Below are 26,480 nucleotides of genomic sequence, written 5' to 3' on the forward strand. Positions count from 1 at the left end.
TTGCTATGTTAAATAGATCCAGCTATTGAATGAGATGTTCAAAGTTATTAAACACAAAATATACTTTGGGTTCTCATAAATTAAAGGGACTAAAGAACAAGTGTGGTCTCTAAATTTTAGATAAATACTCAAGGCCTCACTTGTGTAGAATATGGTTTTATTCTTTGAGTGAGACAATTAATGTCTGTAAGCCTCAGTGAAATGAAACACCAATGTGAAACATCTCAGTAGCATCCTGTGTGAAAGTGCCATTGCACAAAACTTGAGAGCAACGTAAGGCAGAGCCTTACAACTATTAATCCATTCTCAGTGGCAAATATTCCAACAGCTCCAAGTTGGAAAATGGAATCTGAACAAAAGTACCACTTTTACAATCTTTTCAAACTCAGAACTGAACCACACTTATCTAAACAACATGAGGAGAAATTGGCTATACTTTATTATTACAGGCATAAATGTAATCTCTCTAACTTTTCCTGAGTTTCTTACTTGGGAGTTGTAAAGAGTTAACACATAATAAAATCTAAGCACTATCTTCTAATTATTCTGTTTGTGAACAAGACCTACATTACCCAGTGAAAAACTTAGAAAAATGTTATCTGATATTTATGTTATATATGGTGCCTATGCCAGTGTGGGCAATTCAATTACTGTAATTATACATCAACTATGTTTCTGGATTTTGATTTTCTCAAACTGTATACAGGGGTAGGTAACAACAAACGTAGCATGCAGTCTGCTAGAAATGATGGTGCATAGGAGATGGGAATCCAGAAAAGCTTAGCATCCCATCCAGCACTGTAACGTGTCCGCGGATACTTGGCTGTCAGAGCATGGTCCATGCAGTTAGTCACTTTCGCAAGGTCAGTAGAACACAGTGAGAGCATTGAAAATCGTTGTATTTTAATGTCTAGAAAACAAGCACTTGCAAGTTATCCTGAAAAAGTTGCTCAGAGCATTTTATTGAACAGGATGATCTCACTTTGTGAATAAGAATTACAATTTGTTGCAATTGAACTTGCAGTTTCAACTTAGCAAACAAAGCAACACACATTATCACAATGTAAACAAAAACTATGCATTTAAAATATTAAAATACTAAAAGTACCAAATAACAGATCAGTCACAACAGGACGACACCTTTGTAAATAGGGATGGCCATTCATGTATTAGGAGCAAATGAGTTACTAATAAACATACTTACAATTATCAAAATATTTTGGTCCATACTGATCCCTGGTCTCAGGAGTGAGTCTCTCCCAAAGCTGTAGGAGATTTTTCTCAACAAGTTCTAAGTTTGTAGCTTCTGTTTTGAAGAAACCTGGTTCAATAATGCTGACTTTGATTCCAAAGTGCTGCATATCCCTCCTGCACAGAAAATCACAAGAATTCACTTTGACCTACCTCTCCAAAAGCTTTGGTAAATGCTGTAAATGTAAATCTGGAAGAGGAAGGAGCTCAAGCAAGCTAACTGCCTCTAAAAATCCAAATCCTATTTCTCTCCTTATCCTATACCTATACCTGATGTTAACACTAATCACAAAAACAAAATTCTGCCGATGCTGAAAACCTGAAATAAAAACAGAAAATGCTGGAAGTACTTAGCAGGTCTGGCAGCATCTGTGAGAGAGAAAAACAGATTGAACTTTTCAGGTTGATGACATTTCATCAGAGTTTCATCGACCTGAAATGTTAACTGGGTCTCTCCCCAAAGATGCTGCCAGATCTGCTGAGTATTTCCAGCACTTTCTGTTTTTATTCAACATTTTTCGAATAGCGAAGTGTCACATTATCAAAAGATGCATTTGTACACGACAATTTTATCACTGGGAAGTCCAAACTGCTTCATGAAACATGAAAATTGGACTCCAAGTCAAACGGGAATGCCCAATTGACTGAAGATGTTCTCTTCTAGAAAGTCTTGTTGCTTTATTTCCATGTCAGCTTAGCCCCTGACACTGGCTTCTGGCTGTAGTCACACTGAACTATCATGGGTGCAGTGTAAATGTACCCCTGAAGAAATCTTTCCTCTGAAGAAAATTATTTAAAATCTTTTTCTTTTTTGAGTAGCTGAGAGTTAAGAAACATCTCTAAAAGAATAACAATGCTCCTTTGGTACTGTGTATGCCTGTGTGACCTTTGTCTATCACGTACTTTTGCTGGCTTCCACTTTAGAATCATTATTGAAGAATAAAATTTTGTTAATAAATAAATGTTGTTGCTTAGTTAGGCAGCTAAAGGTTGAAACTTTGTCTAGTGAAGCAGATCCTTATTGAAGCATTCCAAGTAAAGGAAGCATTCTTGTTCTCTTGGCTCAGACTTTGCGGTTAGCGGCAATGTAAGAATACTTAAGGAAAGCTGTCCACGAAGACCTAGATCTGTGGCATATTTTCTTTCCTTTTGTGATAGCACTTTGGGCAGAATCTTGCCCTTGGATGGCATGCAGGCCCCACCGGCTTGGCGGTGGGCCAGCAGCCAACCCCCGCCACTGAAGTGATGCCTGCCGCCATTTTAAGGCCCGCCCAGCAGCATCCCTAACGGGAAGTGCTATGCGCTTCCTATGCAGGGGGGGGGGAGAGGGAATCCCCAGCTGTCAAAGTGCGCTGCGCGCGCAAGAGTGCACTTCCCCCCGAAGCAAAGTCCTGTCTCAGGGAGAATACTGATAGTGTCAAAAACATTAAAAATAGAAACATTAAAAAATTATTAACATGTCCCCCTCACGTGACAATGTCACATGAGATGGGACATCTTAATAAAGAACACATACACTTTATTAATTTTTTACAACACGGACATGAATCTTCATCCCGCTAGTGGATGAAGTTTCATCAATAATCTGGAGCCCGCTGGGGTAAGTCTTTAATTACTTTAATTACCCTGTCAATAGCCTCATTGGTCATTGACAGGTTGGCAGGCGGACAGCTGACTGGAATCAGATTGAGATTGTTTGAGTGTTTGACCAACCTTATTGCTGCTTAGGTTCTATTTAAAAGCAAATGTCTGGGCATAGTAATGGAGTCCCCTGCAGCAGGACTCAGCATGGATAATGGAGATGCCTCTCAAGAAGATGGGTGGAATTCTGTGCACCAGTGGATGACTTGATAGCACGACTGGAACTGCACGGGACTTCTGTTCAGATGCGGGGCAGCTAGTCATGCACAATCATGTACTGGCCAGCCAGTTAGCTATGCACAGTTGAGGGGGCCTGGCCAATTGTGTGGGAAGCTGCTGACCCTCCATTACCTCATGGGGTCAAAGGTCTGGCCACATTTAAATGGTACCCAAACAGGCATCCACTCCCTGCAAGCCAGCACCATCATACTGCCTGTCTGAGAGGAAGAATTTAAATTGGAGCTGCTGCCACCCCATCCTCAGCTACCACGCTTGGATCCCTGGAGCTGCTAGCCATCACCCTGCACCCTCCCTCAGTCACCTTTGACCTTCCCTCCATCCGCCTCCGCCCTCTTCCCATCTCTCTTGCCCTGCCTTTGATGACCTTGGAGCTACCCGACATCACCCTCAATCAACTGTCTGTCAACCTAGAGTTGATCCCCGGGACATTGGACCTGCTCCACCACCCACAATCTGCCAACTATCATCCTTGACTTTCCCTCTATCATCCTTGACCTGCCCTTGGTCACCCTGGACTCTCTCAACCTTAACAATAATCTGCCCTCAATCACCCTTGATCTCCCCTCTATCATGCTTATCTGCCTCAGTAGAGATTGACCTTCCCTGTGTGGTTCAGCTCCTTCCCTCTGTCTCCCACGGACCCTCCTAGGTCCAACCTGACCTCCCTTCCATGCACAGCCATGCCTTGACAAGCTCTAGACAACCACTACCTTCCCTACCATAGACAATCACACCTCATCTCCCAAGACAGCTGCCATCCAAGCTCAGTGCAACAATTCAACTTCCTCTCCCTGATCCAAGAATGCTTTCTACAGGAAACTCAGCTCCTACTCACTCCAAGTCACCAGGTAGACTACCTTGCCTGTTGCATGTCACCTTTGACTAGTCGTGAATCTAAAGGCACCTGTTTCTCATTTGCTACTGACTTCACCTCAAAGGCACAGTTTAATCTAGTGACCATGTGCTTTAATAAATATGCATGCCATGCAAATGCATTAAAAATAGGTTCCCACTGCTTGCCATTGAGAACTATAATCTGCCTTTAATCCATCATCAATTTAATTCCCAGCTTTCATCCTGCCGTCGGAAAGCTATCATTTCGCTTCCTGGACAATTAAGTGTCCCCATCCATCTCATTTCCCACTCCCAGGAGCATAATTAGATACTACCCAACGTCACATACACATTACTACTAATCTCACTTAAATAAGTTGAATTTTCACCAAAGACATACGGGTCTATATTGCTACCATAACACAACCTGTGGTGCCCATAATTTCAAGGCCATCTATTAACCCAGCACAAGGAGGTGTTGAATCACTCCATTCCTGGAGTTAGGCACTGTCATCCAGTAGCTACACTATTTCAATTCTTTCTCCCACTGGGGTTATGTGGTTAAGAGTAGAAGCCACAATGTCCTGAAGGGGAGGTAGGCAGGATAAACCAGACTGAACACATATACACCATACATGGGCAGGGTGTATACAACTTGGGGTAACTGGTGCTCTAATGAATCAGCACAGTTCATTTGGGATTACATTAAAGGTGGTTGCAAAGAAATACAATACACTTGTAGATCAGCAGAATCCCTAGAAAATTAACATAAATGCATAAAAACACCCATTTGTGGCATTTCCCCTGGAGCTCCACCAGCCTCTGCCAAAGTTACGGGATTGGGAGATTGGGAAAACCCTGTGGAAATTCAAAGTCATGATGTTCATGAGTCTTCACATTAGGCTAAGGTCATTGGTGGAGATCAGAAACTGACTGGATTCAAAGGGCCGAATGGCCTCCTTTGATGCCGTTATGACTCTATGAAATTCTTCAATACTGTCATTTACAATTTGCTTGCCAGATTGCTTACTGGACACTTACCTTAAACTGTCTGAAAAAGACTCCACACCAGATTTCGATAAACAGTATCCACCACCGGCAAATGAAATACGACCCATGACACTAGCAACATTCACAATCCTTCCCTTTGCCTTTTTCACCAGTGGAAGGAAATGAAGGGTGACATTAATAAGTCCAACTAGATTAACATCCAAGATTCTGGTAAAATCTTCCACAGTCAGCCATTCTGTGGGTGCTATTGGAATTACTCTTCCAGCATTGTTCACTAAACCCCATAGACCTGCAGGTTGGATAAACAATGTTAAATGGTTTTGCATTGTCTGTTGAGGGCCACATCATTATTTCACATAGAAATAGACAAAGGTGATGAGCAGGACTTTTAGTTATTAGATATTGATCCAAGAAATGACTCTAGTATGTTAAAGACCCTATATGAATGCAAGTTGTTGTTGTAGTTCTAAAATCTGTGGAACATCTCAAAAATAAATAGTGCCCATATTTCAAAAATAATTTGTTGGTTGTGAAGCACTTTGGGAGGTCATGAAGGTGCCGTATAAATGAAGGTTCTTTCATTAAGTTAGTTCTACGGATTGAATCATAGAAATTGTGCAGAATTAGGCCATTTGGCCAATCATACTAGTTCAGTGGATTTCTGCCCTGATCTCATTTCCTTGCCTTTCCATGAATTCTTTTATAATCTCCCTTTTCAAATATTCATCCAATTGCCTTTCAAATAATGCCATAGTCTTAACTTCAACAGTTGCCTATGGTAAAACATTTTCACTGCAAAATTTGCTGGTGCAGGCATCACAGAAGCCTGGAACTCCAAAAATGTCAGTCGAACAGCTTCTGATCACTTTTGGTGTGGGCGCACGCAGTGTGCCACATTTGTGAAGGCACCAGAGTAGGCATGCCATTCATGTGCCGGAAGCATACAGAATGGGAAGATCGTGACATCAAACAGTGTCTCCTGGTGATTTGAACAATGAGCTGCCATTTTGGACCTCACTGGTCCTGTTAATGCCCAGCCTTAATCACTCTTAGCTGAACATGCATTCATTGACACTAGTGTAATTTAAAGAAATCACTATGGAACTTCCAGGTAACGTGCTTCTGAATTTCTTTTGTTGCTATATAGTGAATGCAGGTACTATGTTGAGGGTTCTTGGAGGAATTTGCAAAGATTTTTGGGTATTGACAAGGAGGGCAGTGTTGTTGAAAGATCTGTCAGGAGAAAGCATGCTTTCAGTAATGTGGGCTATCATTACAGTCCTCCTTGGGCTGCAGAGCAACAAGGATATGGAGCAAAGGTAGCAAAGATGGGGAGCTGTAGACAAAGGAAAGGGGAAGAGAGATCTCAATAAAAGGCCGTATCCGCCAAGGGGCTTCTCTTATCTCCATCTCAGCCAGGAGCAATGTCTGGTTTTGCAACATTTTACAAAGGAGGCAGTGGATGGAGCTGTGGTACCTCCTACAACCAGACCTAAAGTCACAAGCAGGGCAAGGACAGCACTGCCAGTGTCCATGAAGATCATCGTGTCTCAATTTCTATGTCCGTAAATCTTTCCAGGTGGGAACAGACAATATTGCATGAATTTCACAGTTTGCAGTGCATCACTGCATTCAGGAGGTGAAAAATACCCTATATGCCAGGAGAGGCAACTTCATAACCTTCTCTTTTACTAGGGAGAAGAAGGAGTGAACATGTGCCTTTACTGGGAGAGTGGGATTCCTAAAGATGCAGCATGCCATCAACTGTGTGTACGCGGCTCTACGGACCCCAATGAAGTGATTTACCACAACCACAAGGGCTACCTATAGTTGGTATGTGACCATGCACAGAGCACCTCATCAGTGAAAACTTGCTATCCAGGCAGCAGTCATGATTCATTCATTCAGCCACATACATTATCTTCAGGTGAAATTGACAACCACATTGGTGACAAGGGAAATCTGCTCTAAAACTGGCCTGTGACTCCCTCCACCACCTGATGATGAATGAACAGTACACCAGAAACAAGAGTCATGCTGCCATCAGGAACATCGTGGAGCAAGCCATTCAAATCCTGAAACAATAGTTTTGTTGCTTGGACTGCTGGTGGAAGGAGCCCTCTAACATTCGCCACAGAGTGTCTCCAAACTCATAGTGGCCTGCTGCATCCTCCACAAGCTTGCGTTCATGAGGACGCAGCGCTTGCCACTAGGCCTTCAGTGGGTGGAGAAGGAGGATGAGGAGGAAGTGGAGGAGGAGAAGGAGGGAAAGGAGGACAAGGAGGAAGAAGAGGGAGGCAAAAAAGGAGAAGGAGGAAGAAGAGGAGGAGAAATAAAAGGAGGAGCAAGAGGAGAAATAGAAGAAAGAGAAAGAGGAGGAAGAGGAGCAGGTGGAAGAAGAGGAGAATGAAAAGGAGGAGGTGGATAGAACCATAGAACCATTGAAATTTACAGTGCAGAAAGAGGCCATTCAGCCCATCATGTCCGCACCAGCCAAAAAGAGAAAAAAGAAACAGGCCACTCATTTTAATCCCACATTTCAGCACCTGGTCCATAGCCTTGTAGGTTACAGCACTTCAGGTGCAGATCCAGGTACCTATTAAATGAGTTGAGTATTTCAGCCTCAACCACCAACTTAGGCAGTGAATTCCAGATGCCCACCACCCTCTGGGTGAAAAACATTTTCCTCATGTCCCATCTTATTCTTCTACCAATCACCTTAAGTCTATGCCTCCTGGTAATTGACCCCTCAGCTGGGGGAAACACATCTTTCCTGTCCACTCTATCTAAGCCCCTCATAATTTTGTACACCTCAACTAGATCACCCCTTAGCCTTAACAAAAACAGAATTACCTGGAAAAACTCAGCAGGTCTGGCAGCATCGGCGGAGAAGAAAAGAGTTGACGTTTCGAGTCCTCATGACCCTTCGACAGAACTAGGTGAATCTCAGGGAGGGTTGAAATATAAGTTGGTTTAAGGTGTTTGGGTGGGTGGGGGTGGGGGGGGGGGGGGGGGGCGGTGTTGAGTGGGGGGAGAGAAGTGGAGGGGGGTGGTGTGGTTGTAGGCAAAAGCAGTGATAGAAGCAGATCATCAAAAGATGTCACAGACGGCAGAACACATAGGTGTCGAAATTGGTGACATTATCTAAACGAATGTGCTAATTAAGAATGGATGGTAGGGCACTCAATGTATAGCTCTAGTGGGGGTGGGGGGAGCATAAAAGATTTAAAAATATTTAAAAATAATGGAAATAGGAGGGAAAAAGAAAAATCTATATAATTTATTGGAAAAAAATACAAAAGGAAGGGGGAAGAAACAGAAGAGGGGTGGGGATGCTTCCCCCTTCTGTTTCTTCCCCTTCTGTTTCTTCCCCCTTCCTTTTGTTTTTTTTCCAATAAATTATATAGATTTTTCTTTTTCCCTCCTATTTCCATTGTTTTTAAATATTTTTAAATCTTTTATGCTCCCCCCACCCCCACTAGAGCTATACCTTGAGTGCCCTACCATCCATTCTTAATTAGCACATTCGTTTAGATAATGTCACCAACTTCGACACCTATGTGTTCTTTTGTTCTGCCGTCTGTGACATCTTTTGATGATCTGCTTCTATTTTGATGATCTACTTCTATCACTGCTTTTGCCTACAACCACACCACCCCCTCCACTTCTCTCCCCCCACCCAAACCCCCCACCCACCCCCCCCCCCCCACCCCACCCCTCCCCCCCCACCACTACCACCACCACCACCACCTTAAACCAGCTTATATTTCAACCCTCCCTGGGATTCACCTAGTTCTGTTGAAGGGTCATGAGGACTCGAAACGTCAACTCTTTTCTTCTCCGCCGATGCTGCCAGACCTGCTGAGTTTTTCCAGGTAATTCTGTTTTTGTTTTGGATTTCCAGCATCCGCAGTTTTTTGTTTTTTTCACCCCTTAGCCTTCTCTGTTCTAAGGAAAACAACCTTGGCCTACCCAATCTGTCCTCATTGCTGCAATTTTCAAGCCTTAGCAACATTCCTGTATATCTCCTCTGCACTCTGCACAGAAATTATATCCTTCCTGTGGCATGGAGACCAGAACAATGCACAAAAATCCAGCTGTAGTCTAACCAGCATTTTATGTAGCTCCATCATTACATCCCTGTTTTTGTATTCAATACCTTGCTCAATAAAGGAAAGCGTTCCATATTCTTTCTTGACCACCTTGCCCACCTGTCCTGCCACCTGTGGACATGCACTCCAAGGTCTCCCACTTCCTCAAGGCCATAAGACGATAAGATGTAGGAGCAAAAGTAGGCCATTCAGCCCATTGAGTCTGCTCTGCCATTCAATGAGATCATGACTGGTCTGATAATCTTTAACTCCACTTTCCTGCCTTTTCCCCATAACTCTTGATTCCCTTACTGATTAAAAATCTGTCTATCTCAGCATTGAATATACTTAACAACCCAGTCTCTATAACCCTATGCAGTAAAGAATTCCATGGATTATCTACCTCTGAGAGAAGAAATTCCTCCTCATCTCAGTCTTAAATGGGCGAACGCTTACTATGAGATTATGCCCTCTGGTCCTAGACTCTCCCACATTGGGAAACAACCTCTCAACATCTACCCTGTCAAGCCCCTTAAGAACTTTATATGTTTCAATAAGGTCACCTCTCATTCTTCTGAACTCCAATGAGTACAAGTCCAATCTACTCAACCTCTCTTCATAAGAAAATCCCTCCATACCCAGGATCAACCCAGTGAACCTTCTCTGGACTGCCTCCAATGCCGGTATATTTTGCCTTAGATAAGGGGACCAAAACTGTCCACGGTATTCTAGGTGTAATCTAACTAGTGCCTTGTATAGTTTTAGCAAGACTTCCCTATTATTATACTCCATTCCCTTAAAAAAAGCCAGCATTCCATTTGACTTCCCTATTACCTGCTGAACTTGTATGCTAGCTTCTTGTGATTCATGCATGAGGACCCCCAAATCCTTCTGTGTTGCAGCTTTCTGCAGTCTTTCTCCATTTAAATAACATTCAGCTCCTCTATTATTTCTGCCAAAGTGCATAACCTCACATTTCCCATATTATATTCCATCTGCCAAGTTTTTGCCTACTCACTGTCTATATCACTCTGTAGACCCTTTGTGTCATCCTCACCACTTGCCTTCCCATCTATTTTTGTGTCATCCACAAACTTGGCAATAGTACATTCACTTCTCCCATACAAGTTATTAATATATTTTGTAAATAATTATGGTCACAGCACTGATCCCTGTGGCACTCCACTAGCTACAGGTTGCCATTCTGAAAATGCCCCCCTTTATCCAACTCTCTGGGCAGGATTTTACGTGTCAGTGAGCGGGGACGGGGCCCGCTCGCCAACGCGTAAAATGACGCGCGGTGACATTGGGGGGGGGGGATCTCTCAATGTCAGCGTGCTCCATTTAAATTTTCAGGAAGGCGGGGGTGCAGTGAAATCATCTGCATGCCCGCCAACCTGTCAATGGCCAATTGAGGCCATTGACAGAGTCAATTATGTAATTAAAGGACCTGCCTGTCCAACCACTCGCGGGATGAGGTTTCATGCAGGTTTTAAAAATTTTTAATAAAGTTTTTATGAGATTTATGGACATGTCCCAACTCATGTGACATTGTCACACGAGGGGACATGTTAAGGAAATTTTATTTTTCTGTTTTTAGGTTTTTCGCATTTAGAGCTGATCTCCCTGAGGCTGCACTTAGCCTCAGGGAGATGAATGCTCCCTTTCGTGCGAATCCCCCCACCCCCATCCATACAGGAAGTGCATAGCACTTCTGTGCAGACATCATGCTGGGCGGGCCTTAATTGGCCATGTAAAACGGCGGCGCGCCCTCGATTGGGGGTGCTGATCGGAAACACGCCTGTGTGGGCCAGCCCTTCAACTTCCCCTCTGAAACTTCAGCCCTCTGTCTTCTATTGGTAGCCAATTCTCTATCCATGTTAATAAATCACCCCCAATACCATGGGCTCTTATCTTATTAAGTAGCCTTATGTGTGGTAACTTATCAAACGCATTTTGGAAATCCAAATATATTACTTCTACTGGTTGCTCTTTATCGTTCCTATTTGTTAGCTCCTCAAAGAATTCTAATAAATTTGCCAGGCAGGATTTCTCCTTTATGAAGCCATGCTGACTCTGCTTGATTATATTGGGCAAAATTTTCACCTTGGTGGGCGGGCATGTGCCCGACCTGCTCGAGCATGAAATGACGCACATTGATATCGGGCAAGCATCTGAATGTCAGCACAGCTGCCGACAATTAAAAGACCAGTTAAGGCCATTAAAGAATCAATTAAGTTAAATCTTTCGCTTCCCATCCAACCTTACGGGTAGGTGAAAATGCCAAGCGGCCTTTGCATTTTTTGGAAACCTCATCCACGGGTGGCATGAGGTTTCCAAAAGCAGATAAAAATAAAATAAAAGTTTTAAAATTCTATTAATAACTTGTCCCTGCTCATGTGACCAAGTCACATGAGGCGATATATTATAATACATTTTTTAATTCTTTTTTTTTTAAAAAAAGCTCTTCATCTCCCTGAGGCAGCTCTGTGCCTCAGGGAGATACTGAAGTGTGCACTTGCGCGCATGTGCAAAGTTCGTGCTCGCCATGCTTGCACTCCCCCGGGGGGCCTGCACAGGCAGTGCTGAGCGGAGCCACTTGCATTTCATGCTGGGAGGGCCTTAATTGGCCCACCAGAGTGAAATTGCCTTCCGGTGATGACCATGGGCAGTGGTCAGCTTCCCAACTGCCCCCACCTGCCCCTGCCGAATCCGCCCAAAAAATTCTGCCCATTATGTATTTCTAAATGCTCTGCTATTAAAACCTTTATAACAGATTTTAACATTTTCCCAATGACAGATGTTAAGTTAACTGTTTAATAATTGCCTTTATTTTGCCTCCCTCCTTTTTTGAATAAGGGTGTTATATTGGCAATTTTCCAATCCTCTGGGATTTTTCCAGGATCTAAGGATTCTTGGAAGATTACTACTAGTGCATCCACTATTTGCATAGCTACTTCCTTTAATATCCTAGAATGCAACCCATCAGGTCCGGGGGACTTATCAGCGTTTAGACCCATTAGTTTCCCCAGTACATTTTCTCTAACGATAGTTATTTTATTTATTTCCTCCCCCTCTTTTGCCCCTTGATTATTTAGTATTTTTTGGAATGCTATTAGTGTCTTCTATCGTGAAGACTGAAGCAAAGTATTTATTCAACACCGCTGCCATTTCTTCATTCCCCATTATTATTTCTCCAGCCTTGTTCTCTAAGGGGCTGATGTTCAGTTTGGCCTCTTTCATCCTTTTTATATATTTAAAAAAACTCTTACTGTCCATTTTTATATTACTTGACAGTTTACCCTAAAAGTTTATTTTCACCCTCTTTTTTTTGGTCATCTTTTGTTGGTTTTTAAAACTTACCCAATCCTCTGCCTTACCATTAATCTTTGCCACCTTGTATGTTTTTTTTTCTTTAGATTTAATACTATCCTTAACTTGCTTGGTTGGTTTATCCCTTCCTTGAACCCTTCTTCCTCACTGGGAAATATTTTTGTTGTGAGTCATGAACTATTTTCTTAAATGGCTGCCATTGTACATCAACCATCTTTTCTGCCATTCTCCTTCCCCAGTCCAATCCAGCCACCTCTGCCCTCATTCTTTTGCAATTACTCTTATTTAATTTTAGCACAGTTGTTTATGACCCAAGTTTCTCACTCTGAAACTGAATGCTAAATTCTACCATGTTATGGTCACTGTTTCCTAGGGGATCTTTTACTTTGAGATCATTTATTAAACATACCTCATTACCAGGTCCAAAATATCCCAATCCCTGGTTGGATCCACAACATATTGTTTTAAGAAACTGTCCCAAATACACTCTTTGAATTCTTGCTCATGGCTACCTCTGCCAATTTGATTTTCCCCAAAATGCATGAAGAATAAAGTCACCCATGATTAAGGACCTGCCTTTTTCCCCATTATCTCCTGATTTATTCCCTGTCCTACAGTATAGCCACTGTTAGGAGGCATATAGACGACTCCCACCAGTGTCTTTTTCCCCTTATTATTTCTTACCTCCACCCATATTCTGATCCAAGATAATTTCTTGCCACCAGGCTTCTTTCCTTCCTGTCTGTCCTTTCGAAAAGTCACATACCCCTGGATATTTAGTTCCCAGCTTTGATCTCCTTGTAACCCCCCTCAATAACTTTCCAATTATTGAATATTCCCTTGCTTTGTTTGCCCTCCCCAAATGCATTACCTCGCACTTTCCAGATTGAATTCCACTTGCCAATTCCCTGTCCACTCAACCAAACCATTGATTAATTCTGGAGTCAAAAGCTCTCCTCTTCACTACCAACTACACAGCCAATTTTTGTGTTGTGTGCATATTTCCCAAATCATGCCTCCCACATTTAAGTCTAAATCTTTAATATATACAACAAACAGCAAGGACCCCAACACTGAGCTCTGCGGAACACCACTGGAAACTGTTTTCAAATTGCAAAAACGTTCATTGACTATTATCCTTCGTTTCCTGTCACTGAACCAATTTTGGATCCAACTCACCACCTTCCCCTGTATCCCATGAGATCTCAATTTCCTGAACAGACTGCCATATTGGGACCCTGTCAAGTACCTTACTAAAATCCATTTGGACAACATCCACTACACTACCCTCATCAATCCTCCTTGTTAGTTCCTCAGAAAATTCTATTTAGTAAGGCACGATCTTCCTCTAACAAAACCACATGGATTATCCCTGATCAATCCATATCTTTCTAAATGACAGTTTATCCTGTCTCTCAAAATTGTTTCCAACAATTTGCCCATTACTGAAGTCAGACTGACCAGCCTCTAATTTTCTGGCCGATCCCTCACACCCTTTTAAAATAATGGTATAACATTTGCAGACCTCGAATCCTCTGGGACCTTGCCTGTATCTATCGAGGATTGAAAAACGATCCTCAGAGCATCCATTATTTCCTAAACAAAAACAGAATTACCTGGAAAAACTCAGCAGGTCTGGCAGCATCGACGGAGAAGAAAAGAGTTGACGTTTCGAGTCCTCATGACCCTTCGACATTATTTCCTTCCTGGCTTCCTTCAACAGACTGGGAAACAATCCATCTGGCCCTGGTGATTTATCCATCTTCAAGGATGCCAGCTCATCCAATACTTCCTCTCTCACTATGTCTATTGTATCTAATATTTCACATTCCTACTCCTTAAGTAGTATGTCGGCATAATCCCTCTCCTTAGTGAAGATAGAGACAAAGTACTCATTGAGAACCCTGCCCACATCTTCTGCATCAACCCACAAGTTACCATGTACATCTCTGATAGGCCCTACCTTTTCCTTTGTTATTCTCTTGCTCTTAATGTACTGACAAAACATTTTAGGATTTCCTTTGACTTTAGCTGCCAATATTTTTTTGTATCCTCTCTTTGCTTTCCTAATTTCCATTTTTACTTCACCCTGTACTTTCTATAGGCCTCTAGGCTTCCTACAGCATTAAGTCTTTTGTGACTGTCATAAGCTTTCTTCTTCTGCTTTACCTTGGCCTGTATGCTTCTGGATAACCAGGGGGCTCTAGATTTGGCAGTACCACCTTTTATCTTTGTGGGGACATGACTACACTGTGCCCGTAGAATCTCGCCTTTGAATGCCGCCCACTGATTTGACACAGTTTTTCCTTCTAATAGCTGTACCCAGTCCACTCTTGCCAGTTCACTTCTCAGATTTGTAAAATTTGTCTTCTTCCAATTTAGACCTCCTGTTTTATTCCTGTTCTATCTTTGTCCTTTCCCATAATGATGAAAGGAGGAGGTCTTCTGAACCACTTTGCTCCAGGTGGATTGTCCATTAATGATTGTTTAGACTCCAATTCCCCTGAAATGTCATACTCACATCGCCATTGGGCCACAATTCCCCACCATTCCATCCCTCTTCAACAGGCCATCACATGTCCCCTTGGACAAAACCCTGAAATAAAAGTCCCCACAAATAAAAAATCCAAAATAACTTTATTCAACAATATTTCCGATAACACAAACAAAACTGAGCTATTCACTCTTATATATTTCTTTCCTATCCATCTTGTCTTTGCCTGGCCTAGTGCCCCTACAGTGTGCTGCCCCAGTAGCTACAACGTGGCTGCTGGAAGACTACTGATTCTCGATAGAAGATATGGCAGATGACCTTGCAGGACATCCTCGAGCAGCTCTGGGCTTTGAGGGCCTGGTTTCACACTGCACCACTCAACATGGACATCAGCAATCTGGGCTGGCTGGCTAAAACGCAACAACAAGGGCAATGGCAAAGTGGCAGTGGGTGCTATCATCCTAAGAGGAGGCAGCATATTTGTGCACCACGGAATCATTGCCACTCCCCTAAGGTACTGCATTAGCAATCTGCTAAAGAACAGATTGCTGGATTGCTGCCAGAGCCTGCATGCCCCTCTGAGCCTTGATATCCACAGTCATAACAGGTTGAGCCTGCATGACACCAAGCTGGGCTTGCATGACAACAAGCATAGATCTCACAAACTCACTTGAGCTTCCACTGCAGCACTGTTGCATTGGGTAGCTTCTGCCTGTATTGCCAATGAGTGTTCCAAACGGTCCTATTCCATCAAGCTTGCTCATGTGAGACCATGGGCTGGATTTTTGCAGAGGTGTGGAGACTTCGGGGACCTTTAAAAATGGTAAGCGGGACAGGAATATGGAGGTCCCATTTCCGAAGGCGCCCATTTTCACCAGTGGGGAAAATGGGGTTGGACATATCTCACACATGAGTAAAACCCAAACTCAGCAGGGCCATTTGAACTCAATGCTGAGTTCAAACGGACCCAATTTTTACTACAGCAAGGGCCTGATTCCACAATGTGGGAGTTATGTATCTTTAGGGAGTACTCTCAAAGGGTGAATAAGGAATATAGAACTGTCAAGCTGTCAAGTTGTTCAATTGTCTAATTCATTACAAATTCAAAAAAATGCCTGCTTGTGTCTGAGAGTTGAAAAAAATCTGTTCTATCAGTTTCAATATTTGTTTGCTGACATGACCATAAGTGCTATCATAATAGCATTATTAATGGTTTAGGCCATTCAGCCCCTCAAGCCTGATTTGCCATTCAATAAGATCATGGCTGATCTGTTTGTGTTTCAAATCCCACATTCCCATTTACCCCGATAACCTTTGATTCCCTTGCCTAATAAGAATCTATCTACCTCAGCCTTAAAAATATTTAGCCTCATCTCCACCATCTTCTGAGGCAGAGAGTTCCAAAGTCACACAATCCTCTGAGAGAAAACAATTTCTCTTCACCTCTGTCCTAAAAGGGCGACCCTTAATTTTAAAACAGCACTTCCTAGCTCTGGACTCACCCGCAAGGTGAAGCATTGTTCCCACTCCATCTTGACGAGACCATTTAGGGTCTTGTATACTTCAATCAAGTCACCCCTCACTTTTGAAACTCCAGTGGCAATAAGCCCAGTTTGTCTAACGTCATAAGATAACCTGTTCATTCCAAGTGTCAATCTAGTAAACCTCCTCTGAACCACCTTCAATGTAGTTACATCCTCCCTTAAATAAGGAGACCAAAACAGCACACAGTTTTTGAGATGTATTCTCACCAATGCCCTATAAAACTGAAGCACAATATCCTTGCTTTAATGTTCAATTACTCTTGTATTAAAGGATAGCATCCCATTAGCCTTCTTAATTACAGCATACTAACTTTTTGTGACAATGCACTAGAACACCTAAATCTCCCTGCACCTCAGAATTCTGGAGACATTCTCCATTTAAGTAATATTCTGCTTTTTTTATTCTGCCTGCCAAAGTAAACAATTTCACACTTTCCCACATTATACTCCATCTGACAGATTTTGCCCACTCACTCAACCTATCGCTATCCATCTACAATCTCCTTATGTCTTCTTCACAACCTACTCTCCTAACTATCTTTGTGTCACCTGCAAATTTAGCTACCATGCCTTCGCTGCCCTCATCTAAGTCAGTGATATGAATTGTAAAAAATTGAGGCCCCAGTACAGACCCCTGTAGGACTCTACTCGTCACATCCTGCCAATCAGAAAAAGACCCATTAATGCATACTCTCTGTTTTCTGCCAGCCAACCAATCTTCTATCCATGCTAACCCTACACCATGAGCTTTTATTTTCTGCAATAACCTTTGATGTGACACCTTATCAAATGCCTTCTGGAAACCAAGTACAACACATTTACAGACTCCCCTTTATCCACAGTGAATGTTACTCCTTCTAAGAACTCTAATAAATTGGCTAAACATGATTTCCCTTTCACAAAACTCTTCTCAATTACCTTGTGTTTTTCTAAGTGCCCAGCTATTCCCTCCTTAATGATGGATTCTAACACCATCCCCATGACAGATGCCAAGCTAACTGACCCATAGTTTCCTGTTTTCTGCCTCCTTCCCTACTTGAGTAGATGGGTTATATTTACTACTTCCCAGTCTGGTGGAATATTTGGAAAATTAGCACCAATGCATCTATAACCTCATTTGCTACCTCTTAAGATCCTAGGATGAAGTCTATTGGGACCCGAAGGCTTGTCAGTCCACAGCTCCATCAGTTTGCTCAGTATTGCTTCCCTAGTGGCTGTAATTTTACCAGGTTCCTCCCTCCCTTCTTCCTCATAATTTACAGCTATAATTGGAATCTTCTACAGTGAAGGCAGAAGCAAAATATTTGCTCATTTCATCCGTCATTTCCTTATTATCTACTATTAGCTCCCCATTGTCATTCTCTAGAGGACCAACACTCACTTTACTTGCTCTTTTCCTTTTTAAATAGCTATAGGGGCTCTTGCTATCTGTTTTAGTATTCCTAGCTAGCTTCCTCTCAGTCCAATTTGTTTCTCCTGATTAACCCTTCAGTCATTTTCTACCATTCTTTATATTCTGACCAATCATCTGACCTGTCATTCATCTTTGCGCAGTTATATGTTTTTTCTTTAAGTCTGATGCTTTCCTTAACTTCTTTAGTTAACCACGAATGGTGGATTCTCTCTTTAGAATTTTTCTCAGTAGGAATATAGTTATTCTGAATATTCTGAAATATTCCCTTAAATGCCTGCCACTGCTTCTCTGTTGATCTCTCCTCTATCCTATTATCCCAGTTCACTTCAGCTTGCTCAGCTTTCATGCCCACATAGTTGTCCTTATTTAAGTTTAAAATACTAGTGTTAGCCCCACTCTTCTCTCTTTCAAACTGGGTGTAAAATTCAATCATATTGTGGTCACTGCTACCTAGGGGTTCCTTTAGTCTGAGGTCATTAATTAATCCTGTCACATTACACAATACCAAGTATAATATAACTTGCTTTCTGGTTGGTTCCAGAACGTGCTGCTCCAAGAAATTATCTCAAAAGCATTATATGAACTCCTTGTCCAGGCTACTACTGCCAATCTTATTTTTCTAGTTTATATGTAGATTAAAATTACCCATGGTTATTGCTGTATGTTTATCACAAATGCCCAATATTTCTTCTTGTATACTTTGTTCTACATTGTGGGTTACTGTTAGGGGGCCTATAGGCCACTCCCACCATTGACTTCTTGTCCCTACTGTTCCTCATCTCCACCCAAGCCAATTCTATATCCTGATCTCCTGAACTAAGGTTATCTTTCACTATTGCACCAATGCCATCTTTGATTAACAGTGCTAATCCTTCATCTTTACCTAGCTTGCTGCACTTCTTGAATGTCATATACCCCTCAATATTCAGGACCCAATACTTGTCATCCTGCAGGTACATCTCCATAATGGCTATCAGGTCATATTTATTTACTTCAATGTGCGCCATCAATTCATTTACTTTGTTATGAATACAACACAGATTCAGATACAGAGCCTTTAGTTTTGCATTTTTGTTATCTTTGTAACATCTAGTCTTGACTGTTGGTGTATTCTTAGTTGTTTTTCTCTCTGTCCCTTCCTGCCATTCTCTGACTCTCATTTCCCATATTGCTATTTTGCGCTCCTACCACGACTCTACCCCTTGATTTGCTACATCTACTCAAGCTTGATCCCTCAGTCCTCTTGTTTAGTTTAAAGCCCTCCCTACCTCCCTAGTTATATGGCTCACCAAAACACTGGTCCCAGCAAAGTTCAGATATAGGCCATCCCAAAGGTAGATCCCTCACTTTCCCCAGTACTGATGCCAGTGTCCCATGAATTGGAACCCACTTCTGCCACACCCGTCTTTGAGCCATGCATTCATTTCCCTAATCTTATTTGCTCTATGCCAAATTTTGCACGTGACTCAGGTAATAATCCAGAGGTTATTGCCTTTGAGGTTCTGCTTCTTAATTTGATGCCTAGCTTGTCATACTTTCCTTGTCCTGCCTATGTCGTTGGTACCTATATGTACTAGGATAACTGGAGCCTCCTCCCTCCTTCTCAATTTCCTCTCCAGCCCTGAGCAAATGTCCTGAACTCTGGCTGTCTTGAATCTTTGCTGCAGGGAACAGTGTCAATCCCCCTCACTATACTGTCCCCTAGTATCACTACACTCCTTTTTGCTCCCTGTACCATGGTGCCATGGCCAGTCTGCTCATCCACCCTTCAGACCTCGCTTTCATCCACACAAGTTGCAAGCACCTTGTACCTGCTTGACCAATGCAAAATCTGAGGCTCCTCTACAACTGTCTGCTCACTCCCTTTATCTGCTTTACACAGGGTCACATCCTCCTGTCTCTCACTGCTGTCCAAAACAGATGACCCTATTCTAAGAGGTGTGACCATCTTCTGGAACAAAGTGTCCAGGTATTTCTCTCCCTCCCTTATGTTGTGCAGTGTCTGCAGTTCAGCTTCCAGATCAATAATCTTGATTCGGAATCCCTCTAGCTGTTTACACTTCCTGTGGACGTGTTTGTCCTGGATCGCCTTGCTGTCCAGAAGTTCCTAAATAAAAATCTGGAATTAAAAGTCTAATGAAACCATTGCCGATTGTTATAAAAACCCACCTGGTTCACTACTGTCCTTTAGGGAAGAAAATCTGCCATCCTTACCTGGTCTGGCCTACCTGTGACTCCAAACCCACAGCAATGTAGTTGACTCTTAAATGCCCTCTGAACTAGGGCAATTTGGGATGGGCGATAAATTCTGGCTGAGCCAGTGATGCCCACATCCCATGGATGAATAAAAAAAAGCTTCCAATATCGTTACTAATGCCATTCCAAAAACCTTAGTAAAAAGAAAACCTTACAGTCACCAATAAATTGTACTAGCATTTAAAAGATAAATGGAGCAAAACAAGCAAAATACTCGCCACCAATTCAGTTAACTAGTTCCCTATAACATCACACTTGAATTTCTCCAAATCTGGTCAGTCCACTGAAACCCATCACCAGCTCCAGCAGGCGCCTTCTGGCTCCTTCTCCTGGCTCCTTCTCGCTCTTCTTGCACTCTTTTATCTCCTGGCTCCTTTCTCGCTCCTTCTCATGCTCTTTTATGCCCTGGCTCCTCTCTCATTCCTTCTCATGTCCTTTTGTCACCTGGCTCCTGTCTTATACCTTCTCATGACCTTTTATCTCCCTGCTTTCCAAAGCCTATCATTATCACAGTGGAGCTGTGGAAGTTCACAGTTTAATTAAAGCTTAAATAGGTTATTAAAGGATTACCTGTTTTTGATGTGAGGTCGTGAATACATATGTTTGTTTTTGTGAAGGATTAAGTACTTGAGGTAATTTCAGTGTATTGAATGGGCTTCCATGAAAGGGATTGATTTTTTAGGTAGGGAATTCCATGATAGATATTTAGAATTGTTACAGACAGGAGGGATTTTAGTTTAGAACAGCCCTGATTTCTCCAATCATGACCCATTCACAAACAGAAAGGTGCTTTTGACTTTTGATTTCCCACTTTCATAAGTGGTGACATATGTTCACCAATCCTTCAGTTTGGAGTGATCCAATCCTCTATTAATAAGCCCACAGCAAGCTCGGTCTAAGGTAAAATAAGAGGGTTGGCTTATTTCACACACACACACACAAAACACGGGAAAGGGGTTTCCCAATGTCTGTCCCTTTTTGCATTCATACAATAAAAGAAGGATAAGGGAAAGTGGTTCAGGGCAAAGACCATGATAAAAATAAGAATTATAGTTTCAAATGAATCCAGAGTCCAGAACCAAAGTCCCATGAGGAATTCTTTCAGAGTTTGGCTAGTTGAAGAGCAGTGGTATAAGACTTGCTTTTCCATCGGTGTAGAGATTGAATCAGTTCTGTAAGCAATAGTACAAAATCTTCCCAGCAGAGTCAGGTGAGTTGGGAGCCAGTTGTCCAACCTGCAGAGATTGCTTCTGTGTGGCCTGCCAGTCAGATGTTAAACAGCAGACTGAAGATGGAATCCGAGAGCTGTATAATTAAAGTAACTCCAACAGATCATGTCTCGGTCATGCAACAGGGTGGTTTCGGGTTGAGCTATTCAGCGAATGAGGCCTCTTGTTAAAACCCATGTGTTTTGAACAGGTAACTGTAGAACCATTAGCACAACTTTGGAGATGAGGTGTCACAAATAGCTTTGCCTTTGTCCATAGCTGGCTGGTGCAGACATCTTGTCTATTGTCCTTTGTGCTGGAATTTTACATTCCAAGGTTTGATGTGTTAGCCTTTGTCCACTTTTAGACTGCTCAGAATCTTCCAGAGCTACCATTAGCGGCGGCCATTTCATCAGCCTAGCCATTTGTCCATTTAAAAAGAAAAATAAAATTTTATAAAGTGGCCAGCGCGAAATAGAGATATACATGTATTCCTTCATTTTTCCTGATCATGACAGAACTTATTTTATTTCCCCTCAAAAGGTTTCCTAAGGTGGATGTTGGGTAAGTTGGCATGAAGCATGTAAGGGCAATGGATGGTGGGATGGCATGAGTTGGAATTAAGTTGGCATAGGGGCCATAAAGCACAATGGGCGTGGGTGGGGGTGTCATTTATTGTCATAAGTTGGCACTAATTTGGCATAGGCTCTATAAGGGGCCATGGAGGTTGGTTGGGTGGCATGGGTTGACATGGTGGGGGGGGGGGGCGGGTAGCAGGAGCCATTGTGGATGAGTGGATGAGCATAGGTTAGCATGAAGGGCATGAGGGGCCATTGAAGATGGGTGGGTGTCATAGGTTCACATGGAGGGTATGAAGGGGGCCGACTCAAGCTTCCTGCTTCAGGAGCAAAAATCCAGCACAATGTATTTTTATTCTTCCATAGTCTTCTCTCCCAAGCCGCTCTCTACATTAGATATACTTAATTCCTTTTCCCAACACCACTGAAAGGTGTTGCAAATTGATCCTAATTTTTTTCACTTTCTCATCTATTATTCATTAGTTTGAAGACAGACTTATTTCATTTCTCCTTTCAGTTTTCTAAAGCAAAACTAATTTTAAACACTGGAACTTTGCTTCATTACTTAGTTCCGCTCATTCTTCTCCAAATCTTTTCAAAATGATTTATCATTATTGAGGTAATGTGACCAAAAGTGGTGATTGTTCTTATGTAGGCACTTTGCATACCATGAAATCCCATATAGAAGAATTAGATAAATTATCAGAAGGTTTTTATTGACGAAACAAAAATTCCTGATGAGAGTTCAACTTTAAAAGAACTTTTTCATTCTTGTCAAATTATTTACACCTTAACCGGCTTGTAAACAAAGATGCATAATTGGTGACACAGTGATCATCACCAGTTATTTTTCCATTGAGAAAAAAACATTGTATTTAAAGTATAAGATGTGCTTGAAAACTGACATTGAAATTGTGTGCTGCTCTGGGTCTGTTCCAGGAATTGGTCTTACCTGGAGTTTTTGCAGAGCACCCACTTTCTCTTATAAACAGAAGCTCTGCTGCTCAGTAAATATAGGGTTTTCAAAAAGAATACAGAGAAAAATCATTGCGTTCTCAATACAAACAGTTAGAGAAAGATAATTTGGTCTGTCTGTCTCTCTTACCTTGATCGCCAACCTCTGCTTGTACAAACTCCAATGCTCTCTGAATGTTATCTTGGCTGGTCACATTGAGCCTGACAGTCTTCAGTTTAGATGAACAATCTATCTGTAGTTCCTCTGCTCCATTTACTGTGAAACATGCAGCAATTACATGAAACCCTCGTTTATCAAGCTGCTTGGCCAGCAAGTTTCCAAAGCCAGTGTCACATCCAGTAATGAAGATGTATTTCTCCTTGATATTCTTGAGTTGCAAGTTGTCTCTAATTAACCAGCAAAGGCAGAAGAAGATGGCGATTCCTAGAATTGAGATCCGCACTGGAGCTGAATGAAACAGCTAACAGAAACATATTAATTAGTTTAAAACATCTTTTGAATGTATATTAATTGTACAGAAGTGTATGAATAAGTTATGGTGTAGTTAGCTCATGAGTGATTTATTTTTAAAATGTCATTTTTTTCATAAAAAATGTGAACGGAAAGACAACTTGGACATTGTCCATTACTTTTACAAGAAAACTTCTAATAAGAGTCATCAAGCAGACTTTTATATTCTACTAAATGAAAATGCAGGGAGGGGGGGGGGGAAGGGAGGAAGGACGGTAGGAAGAAAAGGAGGAAGGAAAGGTGGAAGGAGGGAGGGAGGAAGGAAGGAAGGGAAAAAGAGATGGAGGAAGGAATTGCATTTCTGTGGCCTCAAGATCTCTACACATTTCAATGCGCTTTACAACAACTAAGTACTTTTAAAGTGGTCGTTATTGTAATGTGGGGAAACTTTGAATGCCAGTTATTAAATACAACAAAGGCTAAAGCTACTTGAGATCTAATTACAAGGGTTGCCAACACTAGTTTAGCTGTTGGGTAACTTGGAGACTGGTTTTGTGTCATAGTAAAAGAAAATTCCTGATTCTATTGTTGAATCTCAGTGAATGGCTATAAACATCACTGAATCCAAAGAAGTGAGTCCTTATTGCAAGAAATATATCAAAACAATTTAAAGTAAACATTATTTGGGCTTTGTACACATTCATGGCATGATCACAGCAACATCTGTGAATTACAGGAACTATTGGCTCACTTTGAACTACTGCACTTAGGACATTATTACTCGTGGATTGTACGGTTGGATCATTGTAGAATATTTTCAACATATGGCTGTGTTTGGCTCCACAAATTTTTACCTTCACAAATATTATTCAAATTTTGCTTTATTATGCGGTTATTTATTTGATGTCATTTTCAGTTGAAACCATAAAAAAAGGAGCAGGGATAGGCAAATGGCCCCCCTTCCTGTTGCTCCACTCAGTATGATCACAGCAGATCTTCTGCCTCAATTCTACTATCCCGCTCACTTCCCATATCCTTTGATTCCTTGCAAGACCAAAAATCTATCTATCCCAGACTTAAATACATTCAACATTATATAGCATCTGCTGACCTCTAGGATAGTGAATTCCAAAGATTCTGAGTGAAGTAATTTCTCATATTAGTCCCAAATGATTGGTTACTTATCCTGAGACTACATCTCTCTGTGTTCTACATTCCCCAGCCAGGATAAAAAACCTCCCAGTGTCTACCTTGTCAAGTCCCTTCAGAATCTTGTATGCTTCAATGAGATCACCTCTCATTGCTTAACCCAGAAAATATAGGCCCAATTTTCTCTGCCTCTCCTCACAGGGGAACTGTTTCATCCTGGGAACCAGTCTAGTGAACCTTTGCTGTACTGCACTGTATCATGGAATCAGCAACAATAAAAAAAAAACTTTGAATTTAAAAGCCTATTTACTGGATACCATTTCCATCATTTTCATTTACCTGAATAATTTCCCAATATCAAAACTAATTTATCGGTTCTTGATATAAAACTCACAGGATTTAGAGACTATTTGAAGCCAAAATTGGTGGCAGTGTTATTTTTGTTTTGTATAACTGAGCAGTGATCTTATCTTTCAATTGTACTAAATTTGGATTATTAAAATAAATCTAATTAAGATACCCCCAGCTCCTATGTTATGGAGCTTCTTTTTGCCTCAACAAGATTTGTAATTAATAGTTCACACAAAGCTGGTTTAAACATTATGATGGTATTGCAGCACATTCATTATTTTTGAACCTACTAAATTCTGAACAGCATTCCTCATAACCAAATGAATTCTTCACAGTTGTCAGGATGAAGCCAAAAATGATGCGCAACTTAGAGATACTGACCTGGGGAATATTCTCAAAAACATCTTCTACTTTGGTAGATGCCTGACAATAAAACAAGACCACATTAAGTTCATTCTGTCTTACAAAAGAGGGGGTGAAATCCTACTTTGGCAGGAACAAAATGGGCAGCAGTGAACTGGCCAGTATTGCAAGGTAAATCCAACCCATCCGATTCTTCTTGCCAATGATTTCAGAAAATCGAGATTCTTTTTAGGTTTTCAGTCAATTTTGGAAAGGTATTTTGACCTAAAAGCAAATTGTTATTGTTTGTTAAGTGGAAGATATGCTGTTGAAAATATTAATGAAATGAACTGCGAGATCACACAGGTGACGCTATAAGCTTATTAGTGAAACACCCCACTGATAATGAAACACTTAACGTTTATAATAGCAGTTATCACAACCACAGGTTGTCCCAACTTTACAGTCAATTAAGTGCTTTTGGAGTGTTGTGATTACTATTGTAATGTAGGAAATGCAGCAGTAGAATCCCACAAACAGCAATGTACTAATGACCAGATAAGCCGCTTTGTTGTGATATTGATTGAGAGGTAAACATTGGCCACAACAATAGGGGTAACTCCCCTGCTCTTTTTCAAAACAGGGCCATGGGATCTTTTCTGTCCACCTGAGATCACAGAGAGGATCTCAGTTCAACATCTGATCGAAAGACAACACAACACTCCCCTGAGTGTCTTTGTAAATTTTGAAATAAGATTTGAGCCCACAGCTTAAAGGGCAACTGAGCCACAATTGACAACTGGATTTTAAAAAATTCTTACAAGGGATCCAGGCACCACTGGTAAGGCCTCTATTTGTTTCCCATCTCTCATTGTTCTTGAACTGAGTGGCTCACTCAGCCACTTCAGAGGGCAGTTAAGAATCAACAACATTGCCGTGGGCCTGGAGTCACATGGAAGCCAGAACAGGCAAGGACAACAGATTTTCTTCCCCGAAGTAAACCAGATGGGTTTTTACACTATCAATGACATTACAGAATTATCAATTGAATTTCATCAATTAACTGCATTTAAATTCCAGTAGGATTTGAACCTATGCCCCCCAGAGGATGAGCCTGGGTCTGTGAATTACTAGCCCAGTGACTTTATCATTATACTGCCACCTCTCTTAAATGAAGCAAGTTATATTTTAAAGAAGCCCACTACTGTGCCTATAGGTTACAATGCACAGATGTTTATTCTATGTTTTTAGAAGGGCTTTATATTTTAAACATTAAATTTATGGATTTTCTATCTCAGTATTTAGCAACTAGCTATA

The 26,480-nt window shown here is 41.6% G+C and overlaps 1 protein-coding gene across 1 annotated transcript; it reads right to left on the reverse strand.

Moving 5' to 3' along the window:
• Nucleotides 1-656: 656 nt before the first annotated feature.
• LOC121284681 (retinol dehydrogenase 7-like) lies at nucleotides 657-26,035 on the reverse strand. Its single transcript, XM_041200239.1, has 6 exons — nucleotides 25,985-26,035; nucleotides 25,112-25,244; nucleotides 23,001-23,318; nucleotides 5,008-5,266; nucleotides 1,205-1,368; nucleotides 657-910 (listed from the first exon to the last, which is right to left on the reverse strand). The coding sequence occupies exons 1-6, from the start codon at nucleotides 26,033-26,035 to the stop codon at nucleotides 657-659; spliced, it is 1,179 nt and encodes a 392-aa protein (XP_041056173.1).
• Between the last annotated feature and the right edge of the window lie 445 nt (nucleotides 26,036-26,480).

This window comes from Carcharodon carcharias, chromosome 12 (genome assembly GCF_017639515.1).
Source record: "Carcharodon carcharias isolate sCarCar2 chromosome 12, sCarCar2.pri, whole genome shotgun sequence".
In the NCBI taxonomy this organism is placed as follows: Eukaryota; Metazoa; Chordata; class Chondrichthyes; order Lamniformes; family Lamnidae; genus Carcharodon; species Carcharodon carcharias.

Coding starts and splice junctions, on each gene's coding strand:
- LOC121284681 (XM_041200239.1), bottom strand. CDS start 26,035: ATGAGAGATGGGAAACAAATAGAGGCCTTACCAGTGGTGCCTGGATCC. Junction 23,319..25,111: donor GGAATGCTGTTCAGAATTTA/GTAGGTTCAAAA, acceptor TGTTTCATTCAG/CTCCAGTGCGGATCTCAATT. Junction 911..1,204: donor ACCAAAATATTTTGATAATT/GTAAGTATGTTT, acceptor CTTGTTTTCTAG/ACATTAAAATACAACGATTT.